The sequence below is a fragment of the Schistocerca piceifrons genome, chromosome 2, assembly GCF_021461385.2.
Source record: "Schistocerca piceifrons isolate TAMUIC-IGC-003096 chromosome 2, iqSchPice1.1, whole genome shotgun sequence".
In the NCBI taxonomy this organism is placed as follows: Eukaryota; Metazoa; Arthropoda; class Insecta; order Orthoptera; family Acrididae; genus Schistocerca; species Schistocerca piceifrons.
The window spans coordinates 642154472-642175658 of NC_060139.1; the positions used below are offsets into that span (position 1 = coordinate 642154472).

The following is a 21187-nucleotide window of genomic DNA, read 5'->3' on the forward strand; positions in this document are numbered from 1 at the left end:
CAGGTGGGGTACCTTTTCTTTCTTCCTCTATCTCCCTTTCTTCCTCAGGGTTTTGCGTGGCAGGCTATCTACAATCTAGTCATATAGACCTGTTCAAGAAAAAAGCGACTGATAACCAAGTAGATTGGTCCCTTTAATCATCCAACTAACCAACTTGTGACTGTTACCTGTTTTTTCTGTAATGAAATTCAGACTATATTTCTCAGACCCCTTGTTGCTTTAATATGGATAGTAGCCGATTTGGCTGTCACATCTCCATCTATTACATCTAGCCCACCGATAGGCAACAGCAACTTCATTGTGGCAATTAGTAATCTTTCTATATACGTGGTTTCATATGTTAAAAGTTTGGTTGTTATAGGAAATGGTTGTGACCAGATGCTTACTTTCATAAGATTGCAGGATTACTTACTGAATTTTTCTGCATCTAGATATTACTTAATATTAGTTCTGAAGACAATTTCTTTGGCTGGAATGACTTGACCCATTCAGAACAAGGAAAGTGTTCAGGTATACTACCGTAACATCCTGGACAAGAATCTGATGCTATATAAAATTCTGCTGCGCCACACTCTGGTAGGAGATAAACATTGTCGAAAGTCTTCCCATATTTTATTTAAATTGCTGTGATAATCTCGGATCTTCATAATACAGTTGGTAGCCTCTAGACGTTTGTGTCACATTACGTCATGGTATTTCCCTTGTGAGCAATCCCATAGTAAAACTTCCTGTATGCTTTTGTCCATCAACACCTACTCTAGTGTCATCACTGAAGAAACACACTGTGAAGGGAAGTTCAGGTGATTACTGCAGAGCCGGGTCATTTAGCTATAATTAACTTTTTTGCATTTGTTAGGATACACCAAAAGTCTAAACTAATACCTCCCCTATTACAAAATATGTTCAGGTATACCAGGCATCATCGTCAACACGCACTGCACCTGGTGGCATCAAGGAAGTGAAGAAGACCGTTTGTGATTCTCGTTCAGGAACAAAGAAAATGGCTGTTGGACATCATATTGGTGAACGTGCACACTATCTGGAACGTGAACAGAATATGTACTCTGGGGAGCAGGAGGAGAGGCAGGATTTCATTAACCTTGAAGAAGGTTAGTTGATAAATGTTTATGTACTACAAAATACTGAGCTCATTTCATGTATGAATTATTCAGCCGGTGGTTTCTTGTTTCATTGTAAGAAAGGAAAGGACTTCAGGAAACTAGAATATTTGAGAGTTCATGAGTGTCATTACACTGAGGTGACAAGTCATGGGATACCTCCTGATATTGTGTCGAATCACCTTTTGTTCAGCATAGTGCAGCAACTTGACATGGGATGGACTCAAAGTTCTTAGAAGTTCCCTGCAGAAATATTGAGCCGTGCTGCTTGTAGTTGTCCATAACTGAAAGTGTTGCTGGTGCATGGTTTTGTGCATGAGCTGACCTCTCGATTGTGTCCCATAAGAGTTTGATGGGATTCATGTTGGACGATTTGGTGACTAGATCATTTGCTCAAATTGTCCAGAATGGTCTTCAACCAATTGTGAACAGTTGTGACCTGGTTAGAATTCCAGAGTTATTAGGGAAGAGCAAGTATATGAATGGTTGCAAATGGTCTCAAAGTAGCCGAACACAATAATGTCTTGTCAGTGACCCAGTTCGTTCCATGCACACATGCCCCACAACATTATAGCGCCCCCACCAGCTTGCACAGTGGCTTCAGGGGGTCTTCACTGCTTCGTGGGGTCTGTGCCACACATGAACCCTTCCATCAGCTCTTACCAATTGAAATCAAGACTCATCTGACCAGGCCGCAAATTTCCATTCGTCTAGGGTCCAACTGATACAGTCACAAACCAAGGAGAGATGCTCCAGGTGGTGATGTGCTGTTAACAAGGGCAGTTACGTGAGTCATCTGCCAGCTAATGGATACATTCTTTGTATCTCCTACACTTTTTCTGCAGTTGTTTCACACAGTGTTGTTTGGTAGCACTGACAATTCTACACTGGCTCTGCTGCTCTCGGTTGTTAAGGGAAGGCCATCGGCCACTGCATTGTCAATGGTGAGAGCTAATGCCTGAAATTGGGTATTCTGTTCTCTTACGATATTGCAGATCTTGTAATATTAAATTCTTTAACTATTTCCGAAATGGAATGTCCCATGCTTGTAGCTCCAACTATTATTTCTGTTGCATGGCCATAATCACATTGGAAACCTTTTCACATGAATCACCTGCTTACAAATGACAGCCACACCAGTGCACTACTGCTTTTATAGATTGTGTACGTGATACTACTGCCATCTGTGTATGTGCGTGTCGCAATCCCCTGACTTGACACTTCGGTGTATGTGTTGTGTGGACTAAACGGCACATGAAAAGTCTGTAATGTATCAAGAGAATTGTTATTGACTCAAGATAATTGAATCATAAAATAAAATTGCATTCTACACTCCTGCACAAGGCAAAAAGTGCAGAAATATTTTTCTGTGAATGTGGAAATGTTGAGTGGTTGTTGACGATTAAACTTTAAATGTTTCTATGATTATCACTCTAACACTGAATTGTCAGTGGATGTGTTGTAGGATAATTAAAAAAGTGCATTATATTACAATATCTAAATTACAATTCTTGAAGATGTTACATTGTTTGATTACCTTTCATTGCTAGTAAATATAAAAAATTACTAATACATTTATTTGTTGGTAAATGATAATAATGAATAGCAAAATGTGATAGGGTGTCCAGTATGCCAAGAACAATATTTGGAAATCTCACAATGGGGTGGAGGAAATACCATTGACAAAAAAAACGTGTGCTGGAAAAAACATCCATGTTTATACTCATTTCCAATTCATTAGTGTTACAGAATACTTAAAGGTTCTTTTATACGTATCGAAATGTATTCCCATTTCCTGTGCCCAATGAGGTGTTGTAAATGTCAATGCTATGGCTGCACCACCTTAAATTGCAAACACCAGGCAACGTGTAACTAAGTGGCTCAAGAACCTGTAACACAAAAACATGTCACTTCTCTGAGAAATGTGAAATTTGGTCGAGAGTACTAAGCATCAATCTACAAAACTAGTGTACGAAATCGAGGTGATAAATAGCTTATGCTGAAGCAAATAAAGCATATCAGGTTGTGATACAATCACTGTTTCCAACATAATTTACTGTAGTGACTAAGTAGAGATGAGGCTTTCAACATTTATATCAGTAAAAAGAATTGAACAAGCACCTCTACTGAAAGTTCATCTACAAACTACTTGTTACAAAGTCATTCATGCCTTTCAGGTCATCAACATATTAACAAGACAGTAATAGGCTCCATTTTGACCAGCCAAGACAGCAAAGAATGTTAAAGCGCTGCTTCCAGGGCAGGGGCATGCGGCGGCCGTGGATTGATTCCTCATGGTAGATTGATGAGGTCTCTGTTACATGATCCACAAACATTTTGAAAACTTTGTCACTTTCACATGAATAAATGAATAAAACTACGCCCGGACAGTTAGGGTACATACGTTTCCTTGGGTGGGGGGGGTGGGGGGGGGGAGGGGATACAGGGTGGTAGGAAAGGCATCTGGCCACCCACTTAAATTAACCATACCAAATCAGTCTTGAATATCGCTGTTAGCTGCAACTGTAAGTTTCCAACGTGAAAAGCAGGCAGGTTTCAATATTGCTAAGACTATTTCCTATAGTAGAACAAGTAGTCACTTAAAAACATTTTTAATAAGGACTGGTATCTTGCTCCTAACTGTGAAAAGTGATTAAAATCATAAATGGAAAATAAAAGCTGTTACCTACCTACATTACTTTACATAAAATGTGATACATTCATCATGAGCAGAAGCACTCACATCTCATACAAGCAATATGATTAAAATTCATTAAAAGTGTAAGATAAAAATCAGGTATGGGTATTCAACAGACAAATGTCAAACTAAGCATGTGGCAACTTGTTTTGCAGCACTTACTTGCATGTTGTGGGCTGATAACGTCACTTAAAACTTCTCCTGCAGTGTCATACCATTGTGATACCCAAAACAGTTTGACACAAAAGCAACGAGTGAAATCGGATAAAATTAAAAGGAGTAAAAAGTACTACATGTTCTCAGATTGGACTGTCCCACACAGTTTTTCACTGTAAAAAAGCAATAATGGAAAAAAATTAACATGAAGGCATAAGTAGCCTGTTTATCTAGTAAAAAATAAACAATATGACCATTTAAGATTTCGTTACAGGACCTAATTGTCCTCGTGTGATGAACTTGTGTATTAAAGAAACAGTGCCATCTAGTTAAAATAAAGTATTAAGACATGTACGTGAGGGAGACAACACTACTGAAGAGCAAGAGATGTTGATGAAGGACCTACACAGTTGCGAGCACTGGCTTGAAACTGTTGAAAAAGTCTATTTCTTGATTGCAGCTTGTCATATAGGATGATGACATCCAACCTTCACCATCTCTTTTTATTATGCAGAATCCAGATTTTTCTAATCTTTCTGGATTGTGATCTGATGTTAACGAATGTTATTTGAAAGGAGAATTATGGACAGTAACACATTTTTTTTTTTACCAACAGATGTTCTTTCTATCTAACATAGAAAGCCCTTCCAGTATGTGAGATAAAAAAAATTACTGGATATGCACTGCATTTAATCCTGAGATACCTGAACTACTGTTTTAATATTATGGATTCAGTTTTTTCTGTAGGCTGCTTTTAGTAGAGAACACAACTTTGCAGCTGTATTTATTTAACAGAAAATTTTTAATCCTGCCTGAGATTGAGATACTCCTTATAAAAAGAGTTGAAATATGCCTTTCACTTTCATTAGTCACATAATGTGGTAGCTTATTTCTGGTTTCCTTCTTAAAAGTTTTTCTGCTGTAGATGGATATTATATTATTGCAAGTTAGTTTTAATTTCCCCCGTCTCCCTGTCAAGTCAGATGGTATAATTGGATGAATACTAGTTGGTTTGTGAAAAATATTGAAACCTATTGTCGTCTGTAACCCCGAGTTCGAGCTCTAATAAATTTGGTTTGCAATATTCATTTTGCAACTCTGAGGTAAATTTAAATTTTTCATGAAGACTATTCAACATTCCAAAGAGTTGACCCATTATATACAATTAAAGTATCACCATACCTCGAATGGGGAATTAAATTCCTAGTTTTGTGGATGCATGACCTTAAAAAGAAATTTTCTCTTCTAATGTGACTATAAAAATATTGGCCAGAATGTCGGCTAATAGATTATCCGTGGCAGGACCATCTGACAGTTTACAAAGCTTACCATTAAACTCAAAATAATGTATTTTACTATCATTTAACAACCACATTAATTCTATAATCTGTTCAGCAGTTGTTTCTTTCTTATTAGCCCCCAAGCTCTTCTCTAGTGTTTCTAAAGTAGTGTGAACTGGCATATTGCTGTAAAGGTTTGTAAAGTCATCATAAGACTAAACCTGACGTAAACAAATGCAAATGCAATGATTGGTGAGAAGTTGCAGCACACATGCACTGGTGCTGTTATGCTCTTGAAAGTAGGTCCTGCGTATGTGTTAGATCACGCTTTAATTATGACTATACACAATTTTTGAAGTAAAAACTACAGTCTCTGTAATGTTGTTTTCTGGTTGTCATGCTGTTAATACGCAGTATGACATTGGCTGAGGCTGCTTCTTGTTCCGTAGTGAAGCACACATGTGGAACACGGTTAAAAAGTGCTGAGAAATATGTTGCTCTTAATGGTTTTTCATAAATTTGCAGAAAAAAAATCTGATTTGAAGCACACTTTCGTAGATTGCCGGTACGAGTCTCGCCTTACTCATTCCCTCCTCCTCCTTGTTGCTTTGTTCCAAGTTGCTAGGGTCCCACAACGGAGCACTACATAATATTACATGGCATGTATCTCAGACAGACATTTAACCACCCACATTTCGCGTGGCTGAAGAGCATTGAGTCCACTGATACATTGTTGCGTTTGTGCATATTTTATTTTGCAAACACATTCTTAAGAACATTATCTTCTCAAATTGGGATTTGCCTGATGATGTGCAATACCAGTAACCAAACGTTTGTTAAATTTTAGATATTAATATGCAGAAAATAAGGCTATAAACTACCTCTAATAAAATATCTCATATGGATACATGTTGCTGTGGAATATCGTTCATTAGGTAATTTTGCATTTTTATATTTTGAGGCAGAATTCACATTCATATTTGCATTTATCACAAAATTCAAATTTTTGAGTACTTAACAAATAACTGAACAAAAATGATGTGTGTAGCTTAGGAAAAAAATTTGGCGTTTTGACCTGTTAGCTTGTAATATCCTACACTCACATTAAGGTAAATGGTTTTTAAATTTTGAAGAGTGGATGATGTTTTCTGGCCTTTCCTTTGATTAGAAGCTTGCAGAGCTGTCACATCTGGGCATAGGAAATAATTCTATCAAAATGCTTGGTATTCTAAAAGTCTGCACATAGGCTACATGCGTGTGTCCAGCCCCATCATTATTATAGAACACAGTGTATATGTTTGTCAGTCACACCCAAAAGTGGTAGATACAGCTGACTGCAAGGAAATTCCATTACAAACAGCTCTGTTTAAAAGATCTCAATTTCCAGCCTCTGCACGAAAGGTGGCAGGTCTCCATTTCAGGCATCACCTTAACCATAATGCAACAGTTGTGCAAAATATATTGTGTATGCACCCATGCAGTGATTTTATTTTACTAATTATCTGTGAGGAATGAGTGCACACAGGCTTTGGACTAGGACAACCCATCTTCTAGAAATAGGTGTGGTGAATGTTAATATTGTATACTGAAGTTGTCTTCCAAACTCAACTACGGAAGTAACTGATGACTTGAGAAGATACCTCATTGCCTACTGTGTGTATTTTTAAGGCTTGCTGTAATAATTGGAAGAAATGTTAATCATGCCAAAATTCATTAAGACAGACTTTGAGAGTTATAAAGTGAAAACTTCCTGCAAAAGACCTAAAGCTTTCTTTCATAATTACTTAAAGCAGATGATTTTAAACATTTTTCATGATGAAAATATGCTAATTTCTTTGCGAATGTTGATGTACTGATCACAGTACGGTAGAAGCTACAAGGGCCTAGAAAAGTAAGCAGGAAAGTCTTAAATTTCAACAAGATGGCTGAGGAGGAGGAGGAGGAGGAGGAGGTTGTCATTTCTCAGAAAGGAACTAGAATCACTTTATTCATGCAGTGAGAAAAAATCATTGTAGCTGAGACAGAAAATTGAAAATGCCGAAACAATGTCTCTAAATGTTTCTTCCCAAAGGGCATTGAAGCATTGTTGTAATAATTAAATTTCTGTACTGCAGTTGCTGTGATCATCATCGTAGTCCTTACTTCAGTCTGAGAGACAAAATACAAGAATGTTCCACACTATCAAAATTGATAACGTAACTTCAAAATGGGGCAACAAATTTTCATTGTGTACAGTGCTTAAAGACAGGTTTCAGTTATTCAGCTACTACATCTACATCTACATCCATACTTCACAAGCCACCTGACGGTGTGTGGCGGAGAGTACTTTGAGTACCTCTATCAGTTCTCCCTTCTATTCCAGTCTCACATTGTTCATGGAAAGAAAGATTGTTGGTATGCCTCTGTGTGGGCGCTAATCTCTCCGATTTTATCCTCGTGGTCTCTTCGCAAGATGCACATAGGAGGGAGCAATATACTGCTTGACTCCTCAGTGAAGGTATGTTCTCGAAACTTCAACAAAAGCCTGTACCGAGCTACTGAGCGTTTCTCCTGCAGAGTCTTCCACTGGAGTTTATCTATCATCTCTGTAATGCTTTTGCGATTACTAAATGATCCTGTAACGAAGTGCGCTGCTCTCCATTGGATCTTCTCTCTCTCTCCTATCAACGCTATCTGGTACAGATCCCTCACTGGTGAGTAATGCTCAGCAGTGGGCGAACAAGTGTACTATAACCTACTTCCTTTGTTTTCGGAGTGCATATCCTTAGGAGTCTTCCAATGAATCTGTGTGGCATCTGCTTTACCGACGATCAACTTCATATGGTCATTCCATTTTAAATCACTCCTAATGCCTACTCCCAGATAATTTATGGAATTTATTGCTTCCAGTTGCTGACCTGCTATATTGTAGCTAAATGATAAGGGATCTTTCTTTCTATGTATTCACAGCACATTACACTTGTCTACGTTGAAATTCAATTGCCATTCCCTGCACCAAGTGTCAATTCGTTTCAGATCCTCCTGCATTTCAATACAATTTTCCATTGTTACAACCTCTCGACATACTACAGCACCATCTGCAAAAAGCCTCAGTGAACTTCAGACATTATCCACAAGGTTATTTATGTATATTGTGAATAGCAACGGTCCTACGACACTCCCCTGCGGCACACGTGAAATCACTCTTACTTTGGAAGACTTCTCTCCATTGAGAATGACATGCTGTGTTCTGTTATCTAGGAACTCTTCAATCCAATCACACAACTGGTCTGATAGTCCATATGCTCTTACTTTACACAGGACAGATGTTGTGGCGTGGCATTGCAGATTCCTATGCAAGAGCATGGACGTGACATTAGACAGTAGTATGTGGCTAGACGAAATATGGGTTGATGCCATTCATTCATTATGAAGACGCTAGGCTGATGAAAGCACTAGGGAACAGTGGCAGTGTCTTTTGGATTTTTGTTTTGCAAGCAGGGTACATTGCGTGGTTTTGTTCCAAACTGCCTGTTAATGTATATTTTTTAAAGAAAAAAGAGAGAGAGAGAGAGAGAGAGAGAGAGAGAGAGAGAGAGAGAGAGAGAGAGAGAGAGAGAGAGATATGATGATCAGAAATGAACAGTGTCAGAGTTTTCAAAAGACACACATCTAACCACTTTGCGATACCTACAAGGGTATTAGTCAGTGTTATGAATAATGCAATGTGTCATTCAGTTGCCCATGGTAAGGCACCATCTCTCACAATAAGAAAATTCAGTATTATTCCGTGGTCAAAAGCATGAGATTAGGAACTGAAAGAGATTTGAAGACAGCTGACTTGCTCGGAATTACGGCACAAAAGAAGCCAACATTACCAAAAGGTGCAGGTGTTCTAAGCTTCCTCCATAGCATTGTCATTTCAGTGTCATGGAAGTGATATTGGTGTAAATAAAAAAAAATGTAGCTGAAACAACAAAATATCGCCTATCTCTGAAGTTGATTCTCCTTGAGGTCGCTGTCAGTCAAGTGACTGGTGAGACATGAAAGAGAATAGGGAACTGCACTGCAGGTATAATCAGAGGTGCAGCCAGAAACAGATGTACCGTATTTACTCGAATCTAAGCCGCACCTGAAAAATGAGACTCAAAATCAAGGAAAAAAAATTTCCCGAATCTATGCCGCACCTGAAATTTGAGACTTGAAATTCAAGGGGAGAGAAAAGTTTATGGCCGCTCCTCCAAATCGAAACAAAGTTGGTCCATTGTAATATGAGACACAATTTAGGTCGAATGAATGACGATACAGCTACAGTAGTTTGGTTTGAGTCGTAAGCTTAGCAGTTAAGCTCTACCAGGTAGCCATTGCTATGCGTCAGGCGCTCCGTCCGTATTTATACGGGTATCCTTCCTTCTTCACGCGCTTCATCTTGTTTGAATTCATTGCTTGTTTTTCTTTGATCTGACAAGTGCCGTTCTCTTTGTTATAGGTGTTTACGTCACTCTAAAACTGAAAATGCCTTATTGTACTGTGTCATCCATTGTATGTCGCATTCTGATGATGAATGTTTACGACCTGTCGCCGATCGCGGCATGGCTTGCTTTAGTGCGCGCTGCCGCTGCTTACCATTAAAAAATGAGAGAGGAATTGTCTCATTAGCGAAACATTGGAATGAGACTATTTGTTGTTACTTACACTGCTGCTTTCTTTGATAATGATCAACAAGAACCAAATAATAGACTGCGTATGATAGAAGATGTTCTGAATGAGAGTTTAGCGAAAATTTTCCTCCGTTTGAAAATCTTTGCAGGCGCCTCTTTAGTACATTACATTCTGCACAGAAATTAGATTCATCTTAAATTTAAAAATCTTGTCAATTGCCGTGCTTCATTTCTGACTGTATCACTATTAGGCATAAGAATAATACAAATATAAACATGACAGTATATTCTTCCGCGTTTGCTGTTGTCTCACTCTAGTTTCGTTGTTTATGAGGCAGACAGGATTTAAATGAGACAGCAGCAAACACGAAACAATACGTGGCAAAATGTTTATTTTCGTATTATTCTTACGGTGAAGAGAATACTGCATGTGATTCAAAATTCACAAAAGTTCCTATTAGCAACCATCTCTTCTCACAAGTAGTAAAAAATTCAAAACGTAGAGTTGGCCATATTGACAAACATCCCAAACAGTCTTGCCAGTGGATTTTCGTAGTACATTGAAATGCTGCTACATTCGAAGATGAACAATACGGAATTTGTATTTACTTCGTTGGATAATGTATGAAAATGCAGTGATCGAAACACGGGGCGGAGAAAAAAGCTAGTCTTCCATCTTTTTTTTTTTTTTTTTTTACTGATGCAGAGATTTTAGCGCCAGTATTTATCTTAGTGCCTGCAAAGCATGCCTGTGTAGCGCTACATATATTCGACGGCAGAAGTTCGATGTGGCGGCACCTACCAACATTTTTCAGAACTTCCGCTTGCTTTGCACTCGATTCTAAGCCGCAGGCGGTTTTTTGGATTACAAAAACCGGAAAAAAAGTGCGGCTTAGATTCGAGTAAATACAGTATTGATGTGGACTGTGTGGAAAATTACACATATGGAAGGAATCAGTGGCAGCTTGAATTGTACAAAAGAAACTAATTTGAAATAAGTTTCTAACAGAGAGATTAGTGGTGGTTTTCCATTACCCTAACTGCAGTGTGCTTGGGAATTTAAGTGGAGAATGTGGCATTGACTGATCATAACATTATGATTACCTTCTTAATATTATAACTATTCCATGAGGATTTGTGATTGCAGCTGGATAACATAGACTTCCTGCTGTTAATATACTGATGAATTATTCTGTCACTAGTGCAACGGTAATAACCTGTATCTCTTAACAACAACAAAAATTGTGAATGTTTGACAATATTGTGAGAATAATCCGCATTTATATTGTGTAGTATAACTAGTAACTTCAATTCAGCGAACTGTATAATAAAATGAGTGCTTTACAGTTTGTAGAGTTCATATACTGTAGTTAGTGACAAAGTAAATTCACATATCCAGGTGTGACGTGCATATTGTTATGATTTTTGTTTTGCTTTTAGAGAATGTGAGAGGTAGCTATTAGGCCATGAATAGTCAATACCAAATATTTATCTCAACTGACTATAGTGCTTTGAAAAGCAGTGTAAACCTCTGAATCTTGGTAAAACCATAGGGTGCAATGAAGTCCTAGTCAACTTATCTACAGTATATTCTAGTGAATAAGCTCCACTCTTTATCATAATGTAGTACAGGTACCTTGAGTATAACAATGTTCACTGTGATATGTAAAGAGCTTTCACGTGTACCTGCAAAAATGGAAAAAACTTAACCTGCAAAACTGCCATACTGTATCACTCAAATCTATTTGTCAACATAATCGTAGAACGTGTTCAGAGTTCCTATCTGACCTACATTGAGGGGGGAAAAAAACTCTTCTTCTCAGAAATCTACTTTGTTTCCAGAAACAATAATCTTGCAGAACTTAACTTATGCTCTTCACCCAGAATATCCTCAGTGCAACCAATAATGCAAGCAATGCTAATTGGTGTTCCTGGGTTTTCAAAGAGCTTATGTTTTGGTCCCATACTGAATCTTCTAAAGAAAATGTTTCTATGGGCTATCTGACCAGTTTTTTAATTGGTGACAATATCACAGGTAGGATACAGCACAATTACTGTGGATGATGATTTATACGCACACAAGTAATATTTGATGTACTGCAGGGAATTATAATTCTACAATGCAAGTACCTATGAAGAAATACTATACAGTAAAAATTGGTGAAAACCTCCAGCTAGAGTATCAGACCTGTTGCAAAGACTTGACAAAAGAGATGTGTACTTATTTGTTTGGGAATAAAAATGTGTTTATGTATGAAGTATGATGAACATCAAAGGCTTAGTTGTTGTAAACCAAGTATCGTGCTAATCTTGATTGATAGGATTCAGGGAAACTGCAGTACAAATACAGAAGAGATTACCATATTTACTCGGATCTAAGCCGCACTCGAATCTAAGCCGCACCTGAAAAATGACTCTAAATTAAGGGAAAAAAAATTTCCCGAATCTAAGCCGCACCTGAAATTTGAGACTCGAAATTCAAGGGGAGAGAAAAGTTTTAGGCTGCACCTCCAAATCGAAACAAAGTTGGTCCATTGTAATATGAGACCCAATTTAGGTTGAATGAATGACGATACAGCTACAGTAGTTTGGTTCGACTCGTAAGCTTAACTGTTAAGCTTTACCAGGTAGCCACTGCTATGCGTCAGGCGCTCCGTCCGTATTTATACAGGTACCCTTCCTTTTTCACGTGCTTCGTCTGGTTTGAATTGATTGCTTATTTTTCTTTGATCTGATAAGTGCCGTTCTCTTTGTTATAGGTGTTTACGTCACTCTAAGCTGAAAATGCGTTACTGTACTGTGTCAGTGTGTCGTGCATTGTTTGTTGCATTCTGATAGTGAGTGAGTGTTTCGGACTGTCGCCGCTCGCGGCACGGCTTGCTTTTGTGCGCGCTACCGCCGCTTACAATTTTAAAAAAAAGGGGGGGGGGGGGAATTGTCTCATTAGCGAAACAATGGCAAGAAACTGCTATTTGTTGTTACTTACATTGCTGCCTTCTTTGATAATGATCAACAAGAACCAAATAATAGACTGCGTATGATAGAAGATGTTCTGAATGAGAGTTTAGCGAAAATTTTTCTCCATTTGAAAATCTTTGCAGACGCCTCTTTAGTGCATTACATTCTGCACAGAAATTAGTCATCGTAGATTTAAAAATCTATTAAATTGCCGTGCTTCATTTCTGACTGTATCACTATTAGGCCTAAGAATAATACGAATATAAACATGACATGATGTGTATATTCTTCCGCGTTTGCTGTTGTTTCTAGTTTCGTAGTTTATTAGGCAAACAGAATTTAAATGAGATAGCAGCAAACACGAAAGAATACGTGGCAAAATGTTTATATTCCTATCATTCTTATGGTGAAGAGAGTACTGCATGTGATTCATAATTCATAAAAGTTCCTATTAGCAACCATCTCTTCTCAGAGGTAGGAAAAAATTCAGAACGTAGAGTTGGCCATATTGACAAACAACCCAAACAGTCTTGCCAGTCGGATTTTCGTGGTACATTGAAATGCCGCTACATTCGAAGATGAACAATACGGAATTTGTATTTACTTTGTTGGATAACGTATGAAAATGCAGTGCTCAAAACTCGGGGCGGAGAAAAATGCTCGTCTTCCACTTTTTTTTTACTGACGCAGAGGTTTTGGCGCCAGTATTTATCTTTGTGCCTGCAAAGCATGCCTGTGTTGCCTACATATAATTGACGGCAGGAATTAGTTGTGGCGGCACCTACCAACATTTTTCAGAACTTCCGCTTACTTTGCACTCGATTCTAACAAGGGAACCTCCCCATTGCACCCCCCTCAGATTTAGTTAAAAGTTAGCACAGTGGATAGGCCCTGAAAAACTGAACACAGATCAATCGAGAAAACAGGAAGAAGTTGTGTGGAACCATGAAAAAAATAAGCAAAATATACAAACTGAGTAGTCCATGTGCAAGATAGGCAATATCAAGAACATGAGCTGAGGGGCGCCATGGTCCCGTGGTTTGCGTGAGCAGCTGCGGAACGAGAGGTCCTCGGTTCAAGTCCTCCAAGTGAAAATTTTAATTTTTTTCTTTTCGCAAAGTTATGATCTGTCCGTTTGTTCATTGACGTCTCTGTTCACTATAATAAGTTTAGTGTCTGTTTTTTGTGACCGCACCGCAAAAACCGTGCGATTAGTAGACGAAAGGACGTGCCTCTCCAATGGGAACCGAAAACATTTGATCGCAAGGTCATAGGTCAACCAATTCCTCCGCAGGAAAATCCGTCTGGTATATTCTGTACGACACTGGTGACGGCATGTGCGTCAAATGACAGGAATATGTTGTCGACCCACCTAACCTGTACACTTGGCGAATGAGTAAAAAGATTCTTCTACCTTGCCCGATTTAGGTTTTCTTGTGGATGTGATAATCACTACCAAAAAAGTGATGAAAACACAAGTTTCACATAAACTGCAACAAATGAATGCAACAATTTCACAGTCGCACAGTTTTCCCTGTGCTCTGTCAAAACATATGTTTTTAATGTTTTCATATTTTTCCGTGTGTAGACCGTCAAATCCTGTATATGTCCAAGCAAATTTGAACATGTCCTGGAATTTTGGAGAGCGAAGTTAATTATGTGTGATTGCCTGATCTTTGATAATTGTCAGAAAATAAAAAATTAAACTTTTTACTCCAGTGAAGACTTGAACCAAGGACCTCTCCTTCCGCATATGCTCACGCTAACCACGGGACCACGGCGCTCTTGAGCTCACACTCTCCTTAATGTTGCCTATTTTACGCATGGACTACTCAGTTTGTATATTTTGCTTATTTTTTTCATAGTTCCACACAACTACTTCTTGTTTTCTCGATTGATCTGTGTTCAGTTTTTCAGGGCATATCCACTGTGCCAACTTACAACTAAATCTGAGGGGGGTGCGATGGGGAGGTTCCCTTGTATGCCGTAGGCGGTTTTTTGGATTGCAAAAACCGGAAAAAAAGTGCGGCTTAGATTTGAGTAAATACGGTACATATTAATCGGGGAGGAGCAAAATGGTTGTCATGCAAGCATGTAACATAAATGTTGAAAAATCATGACTAGCAGACACTTTAAGAAACACATCGTACATTTAGCAAAAATCTGCATACAGAAGTTACAGAACTAGCTTTCAGGGCAGAAACTATAAATGTTCTTCTGTCCCATAAGGATCAGGGTACTTTTCCGGCTCAATGTTGTAGAAAAATCAACAATTATTTCTTTCAGGCACTGTTTATAATGTATATGTTTTACAGACTTTTTTGTCAATATCAGGTATTGCAGCACACTATCTAAACAAATTGAAAGTATTTTAAATATTTTGAACCTGATTAGGATTATTAAAAAATTACAAAGAAATTGATGCAATTTTTTTTTCCGAAATGCTTCCTGAAATTGAGGTACCATTTAATCCAATGTTATACATTTGGAGGAGACCAAATTTTTGCCAGATATACATGACATGATGGCTGAGGTACTAGACCTATTTAATTCCACCTCTTGTGTATATTACAAGGATAAAAAAATATCACATCTTACCTTTTAATTTTTATAATTTTTTCGTAATGTTATTTTTTCTATAATTTAGTTGATTTTGCAGTAAAGTGTATGTCTACTACATAAGTATGGACTATTGCAAGTTACAGAAAAAAAATTAGAGCAATGCTTTGTAAACTTTGGGAAATATTTGTACCTGAATTCTGAAAAATACAACTTACGTGAAATTGTGAATGAAGATACAGAAGTCCAATTAAACTGTGCCTTAGAACATTCCTGCAGCATTTCTTCATCTTCAAGCTTCCTGTTGGCATTCCTTTTAGCACTTCTTCCTTTTTTAGTAACTTGAAGAGTGAATCTTTCAGCTTCATGCACTCGTTGTCTGTCACACGCAAGCAGTTGATCTTCCATATTAGGGCCACATTTTATTCCTCAATTTCTCAGGACTTCCAACCTTCCTAACATTCAATCATTGAAAAATATCACTGCATCTAGTACACCAACTTTTAATGTATTTAGTCCTACAAGAACATTCTTGGATAATATTTCCCAAATGCTATGGTTGGAACTTTTGTTTGTATTGAGTGCCCCCATGAAGACATTTACTAAGCAAAACAGGGTCACTCAGGTCTCTAAAAATTGGTTTTATTTCATTCATAACAGGCTCAGGAAGAGAATGCTTATGATGGTATGTTTGACCACTTTCTTTTGCTTTTTGGTAACCACACCAAGAATCTGCTCCTTTAGGGCACAGTCCGTGCATAGGGTGCTCGTCTGCAGACAACTTATGGAAGTAGGTGGCCCATACAGCTTTTCTCATTGCTGTATAATCTTTCAGAGGTGCAGTTCATTTAATGGCCGATCCATAATATCTCTGGAGGAGGTCTATTTCAGTTTCTGTCAATGTGCCTCAGCCAGAGAGAGATTTTCCATCAGATTCAACTTTCCTTTCATTTCGCTTTGTAGCTTCCTCAATCTAGCACCCATCCTCTTTTGCACGTGTCCACAACGCTCCAGTTTTGTTACCAAGGTATCACCACGAACATTGAACTCATTAATTTTATTGAAAGATTTGGAGTCCCCATCACCTAGGTACTTCATATATCTAACATTATAAACGGGCACCAACCTCTGAAATATTTGTAGATCTCCATCACAGTCCATACTTCCAGTGTACCAATCATAATTCTTAGAACACTGATGTTCACATCCTTCAGTGTTGTCATGGCAAGTGTGGCAGTACTTAGATAAGCACTCAACATTAACTACTTATCCATTCACCCAAGAAGTAGCAGTTACAACACTATTCAAGGAACGATGTCCTTGACTTTGCCATGTCCCATCAAGTGCAACAGCAATGTGCCTGGTCCCACGAATAGTTGCAGTTTTTTCTACTGCACGTTTCATAGATGCTTTAGACACAACTGTCAAGGCACCTAAAAGTATTTTTATGTACTTGCTGAACCTACTGGGAGGAGAAGGAGGAGGAATAATGTTCATCAGACCACAAAACATTTGAGTAGCCTTTTTTTCCTTTTCCTGTTGCATGGATTGCGTACACTAACTTCAAATTTACATCATTTGAATTATGCACAATGTTCGAAGTCATTTTTGAGGTAGATTTATTGCAGGATCTACACAGAACAACTAATTTTGATGCTAAACTCTTCCTGCTACTTTGTTGTTCAGTTATTTCCAGACAGCCTACACAATCACATTGTTTACATTTTGCCCTTTCCTTTATCAAAGATAAGATGCCCACATTATCATCAACAACAAAAAATCCACTGCAAACAATGTCATTGTTAACTCAAAAATTTGAATCACCAGGAGGTGTGCCATGTGGGAGTTTCTTCCCTGAAGAACTGATACATAGATTACTTTCAACAGTGTGACTTGCTTTGTCTGTGAACTGGTTATTACAGAATTTCCTTTTATTGAATTTCTTGATGCGTGGCATATTTCGTATTTATTGCACACTAAAGGATATGTACTTCCACAAATATATGTAGCACTCGGACAACATACATTCAGTAACACGTGAATGTTTGTTCATGCAAATCAGAAGTAAATACTAGCATAGATAACCATTTACAGACACTAGAAACCTGCACTGTTACCAACACATACAATGTATTATACATATAATTGCTGGAAACAAAGTTCAGGTCTTTTCGAAATAATACTGGTTTCTGTAACGGAAATAAAGGGGGTGTGGAGGCATATATGACTGTAACTTTAAAATGTGGTATATATAGGTCATTCTTCATTTGAAACCCTATAATGTATATATCAATGTAATCAGGAAAGACTATATAATTTAATAAAGTCATAAAAAAATTTCAATGTTTTTTCCACCATTTACAAGTATCCCGTATCCTTAAGTATCAGTCCCATAGTGATAGTAAAGAGCTGGCAGAGCAGCGTAAGAGGGATCATTCTTTGTATTCCTTAAAAGTATAGATGCAGATATATTTGTAGAGGTCAGTGAGGGAATTATGGTAAAGTTTCCATCTTTATACTGATTTTATTCAACATAATTTTTCAGATGAAGCAGAGGAGTTTAACAAAGAATTTGAACAGAAAGCCCGCAACACAGTGGGATCAATAAATTATCCCTCAGCCCATCTTCCCTCTAGAAGGCACCGTGATATGCTTGCTCTTCCTAGCAGCAGGTAAGTTATGGTGTTTACTGGATTTGCTTCTATTAGTATTAAATTATTTACTACTGTTGAACTGCACTAAATGATTGACGTGTTGTTTTGTCATCTTGCCCTGAGAGAGTTACCTGTTAATTGTTGTGGTTAATTGAAATAATGTTGTTGTGTTAAGACATAAAAGCTAGTTCTCTCATATATATATAATAGAGGGAAACATTCCACGTGGGAAAAATTTATCAAAAAACAAAGATGTGACTTACCAAACAAAAGCTCTGGCAGGTCGAAAGACACACAAACAAACACAAATATACACACAAAATTCAAGCTTTCGCAACAAACTGTTGCCTCATCAGGAAAGAGGGAAGGAGAGGGAAAGACGAAAGGATGTGGGTTTTAAGGGAGAGGGTAAGGAGTCATTCCAATCCTGGGAGCGGAAAGACTTACCTTAGGGGGAAAAAAGGACGGGTATGCGCGCACACACACACACACACACACACACACCAAAAAAATATGTGTGGATGGATGTGTGTGTGTGTGTGTGTGTGTGTGTGTGTGTGTGTGTGTGTGTGTGTGCGTGCGAGTGTATCCCGTCCTTTTTTCCCCATAAGGTAAGTCTTTCCGCTCCCGGGATTGGAATGACTCCTTACCCTCTCACTTAAAACCCACATCCTTTCGTCTTTCCCTCTCCTTCCCTCTTTCCTGACGAAGCAACCGTTGGTTGCGAAAGCTAGAATTTTGTGTGTATGTTTGTGTTTGTTTGTGTGTCTATCGACCTGCCAGCGCTTTTGTTTGGTAAGTCTCATCATCTTTGTTTTTATATATATAATCTCAGAGTGTGCAGGAAAAACAATTCTTTAAAAGTCTGTGTGCATGCTGCTGTTACTCTAATCTTGGCCTCACAGTCCCTATGGTAGCAATAGGGAAGGGGTTGTAGTATATCTCCATAGTCATCATTTAAAACCGCTTCTTGAAAATTTGTAGGGATTAAAGCCACTACAGATCACTGTACTTACATTCAGTGGAAGTGAAATCTAGAGGGGCAAGTACTGGTATCCCTCCACTTTTTCTGTGCAATTCCTCCATTACTGTATTCTTGCTGTTGTCAGTTAGCACGAATTGGTACCATTCAAACAATATTCTGTAGCTTACCAGCCATAGTCCCCATTGTCGAATCTAAGTTTTGTTAATTTTTAACTACTTACACTTCTCAGCATCAGACGCACACACAACTACACAGGCAGCCTTCATCCAGTAGCTCCCCTGCACTGAGTTTGCATATTGTTCACCGAAGAGAGAGGGAATATGATTGAAAAGTTCATCTGAATATAGGGAATAAACCAGAACACTTATAAGTGTGTTACAGTGATTTTAATTGTCCTCTTTTGAAGAATCACTACAATGATACAGCCTTCTTCCTAACCACAAAAATAAATTGAAAAACAACTTTGTGTTAGCTCTGAAGGACTTTGTCTGGAACCTGTGTAATTTTTCTATCTTTCTTACGTACCTTTGCACGTTGCTTTGTCCCTTTTTAGTTATATTGTGATCTGTTATCAACAACATATTTCATCGTGTACTGTCAGTCAGTTTCTACAGGATGATAAATTGTTAACGCCAGCTGGCTGCTGTTTTCACAGTTACGAGATGTGCAGTAAACGCAGCACATTATGTCCCATAAGTCATTTCAAACATGCACAATATAAACACTTACAAACAGAAGTAAATTACTCACATTTATTAACCCAGGAGATGCTGGATCTGCCTCCAGTTGTTGTTAAAGCATTTCTGACACATGCTTAGGAAGCTGCTCATCACACTCTGCAGAGGCAGAAATTTCTTGGCGATTGTTATTTTAAAGTTCATTTTAAGTGTATGAATTTACTTTGTACACTTTCTCTGTTAATGTTCTGAGACAGAGAAACTGCAGATGACCTTTACCCAGGAAACATTTCTGCCCCCCCCCCCCACCCCCTCCCCGGTAACAACTAACCAAAACTGCACATAGAACCCTCTTTATAACAGTTGCAGCCTCCATCCAGCTGTGAACCTCCCCTTCTCCTACCCACTTCTCCCCCTATAACCTTCCAGGAATTCACATTTGTAACCTGGCCTACCTCACTTCCCTAAATCCCTCCCCAGTGGATCCAGCACCACTCCTGTGAATCGCACAGCTATCCATAACTGAAAATGAATTCAGACCTTCTCATCCTTGCCGTACAAAGTCACCACCATAGAAGTCGTGGAATCCTAGTGATGTTTCACTGCCTCTTCAGTTCCTGTCCCATTTCCACCAGGCTCCTTGTTGGTCACTGTGGACATTAAATCCTTGTACACAAACATCTTCCCATGTTCATAACCTAGTGGCTGTGGACAACTATCTGTCCCAACATTGTCCTCATACCAGATCCATCACCTTTTCGTAAATTCTCCTAGCCAACCACATCCTGATCCACAATTATTTCACTTTCGAAGATTGAATCTACAAATCTGCGATACTGCTGTCAGTACTCTCTTGGTGCCATCCTATGCCAACTTACTTATAGGCTACCTGGAGGAACCCTTTCTATACAGTCAACACCTAAAACTTCTTGTCTCATTCAGGTTGGTTGATTGACATTTTCACGAACTGGTCACACGGAAAGGACCCTTGCCATCTGTTGACACAATATCTGTAGTGGAAAGTGGAATTTGTTCAAATATACTGATAACATTACCAAAATCTTTTCAGACAGGCAATACCTTCCTCAGCTCACCCATAAACAAATAATGCACATCATCTGCTCCTCTCAACACCAGTAAACACATTAAAACAGCCACTGACTAGCGTTGCTCTAATCATTCTGTGTGGGGTGGTATTTGTTGTGTGTATATATATATATATATATATATTATGAGATCTGATCTGCAAAAGTGGTTTGTTTGTGCTGTCACTTTTTAAGGCTCTGAGGTGTTCAGAGTATTAGGTGTGGAAAATAGGAAATTTACTTCCAAAAAAACAGTGGGTGTGAGTGTTTGTCTTCAGTAGACAAAACAGTTGTATTACAGTGTAGTTCCTCAGTGTTTTTTGTTTATTGAAAGGGCTGTGTGGTGGTATTTGATGCTCCCTTGTATAATTGCAGAC

General features: G+C 38.4%; 1 protein-coding gene across 3 annotated transcripts in view; it reads left to right on the forward strand.

The window, feature by feature from the left end:
• LOC124775014 (myeloid leukemia factor) overlaps window positions 1–21187 on the forward strand; it is a 129233-nt gene that overhangs the window by 46703 nt on the left and 61343 nt on the right. For all 3 annotated transcript variants that reach the window (XM_047249773.1, XM_047249774.1, XM_047249775.1), the window contains exons 4-5: window positions 908–1109; window positions 17955–18081. In XM_047249773.1, coding sequence (XP_047105729.1) covers window positions 908–1109; window positions 17955–18081 — 329 coding nt within the window. The remainder of the gene's footprint in view (window positions 1–907; window positions 1110–17954; window positions 18082–21187) is intronic.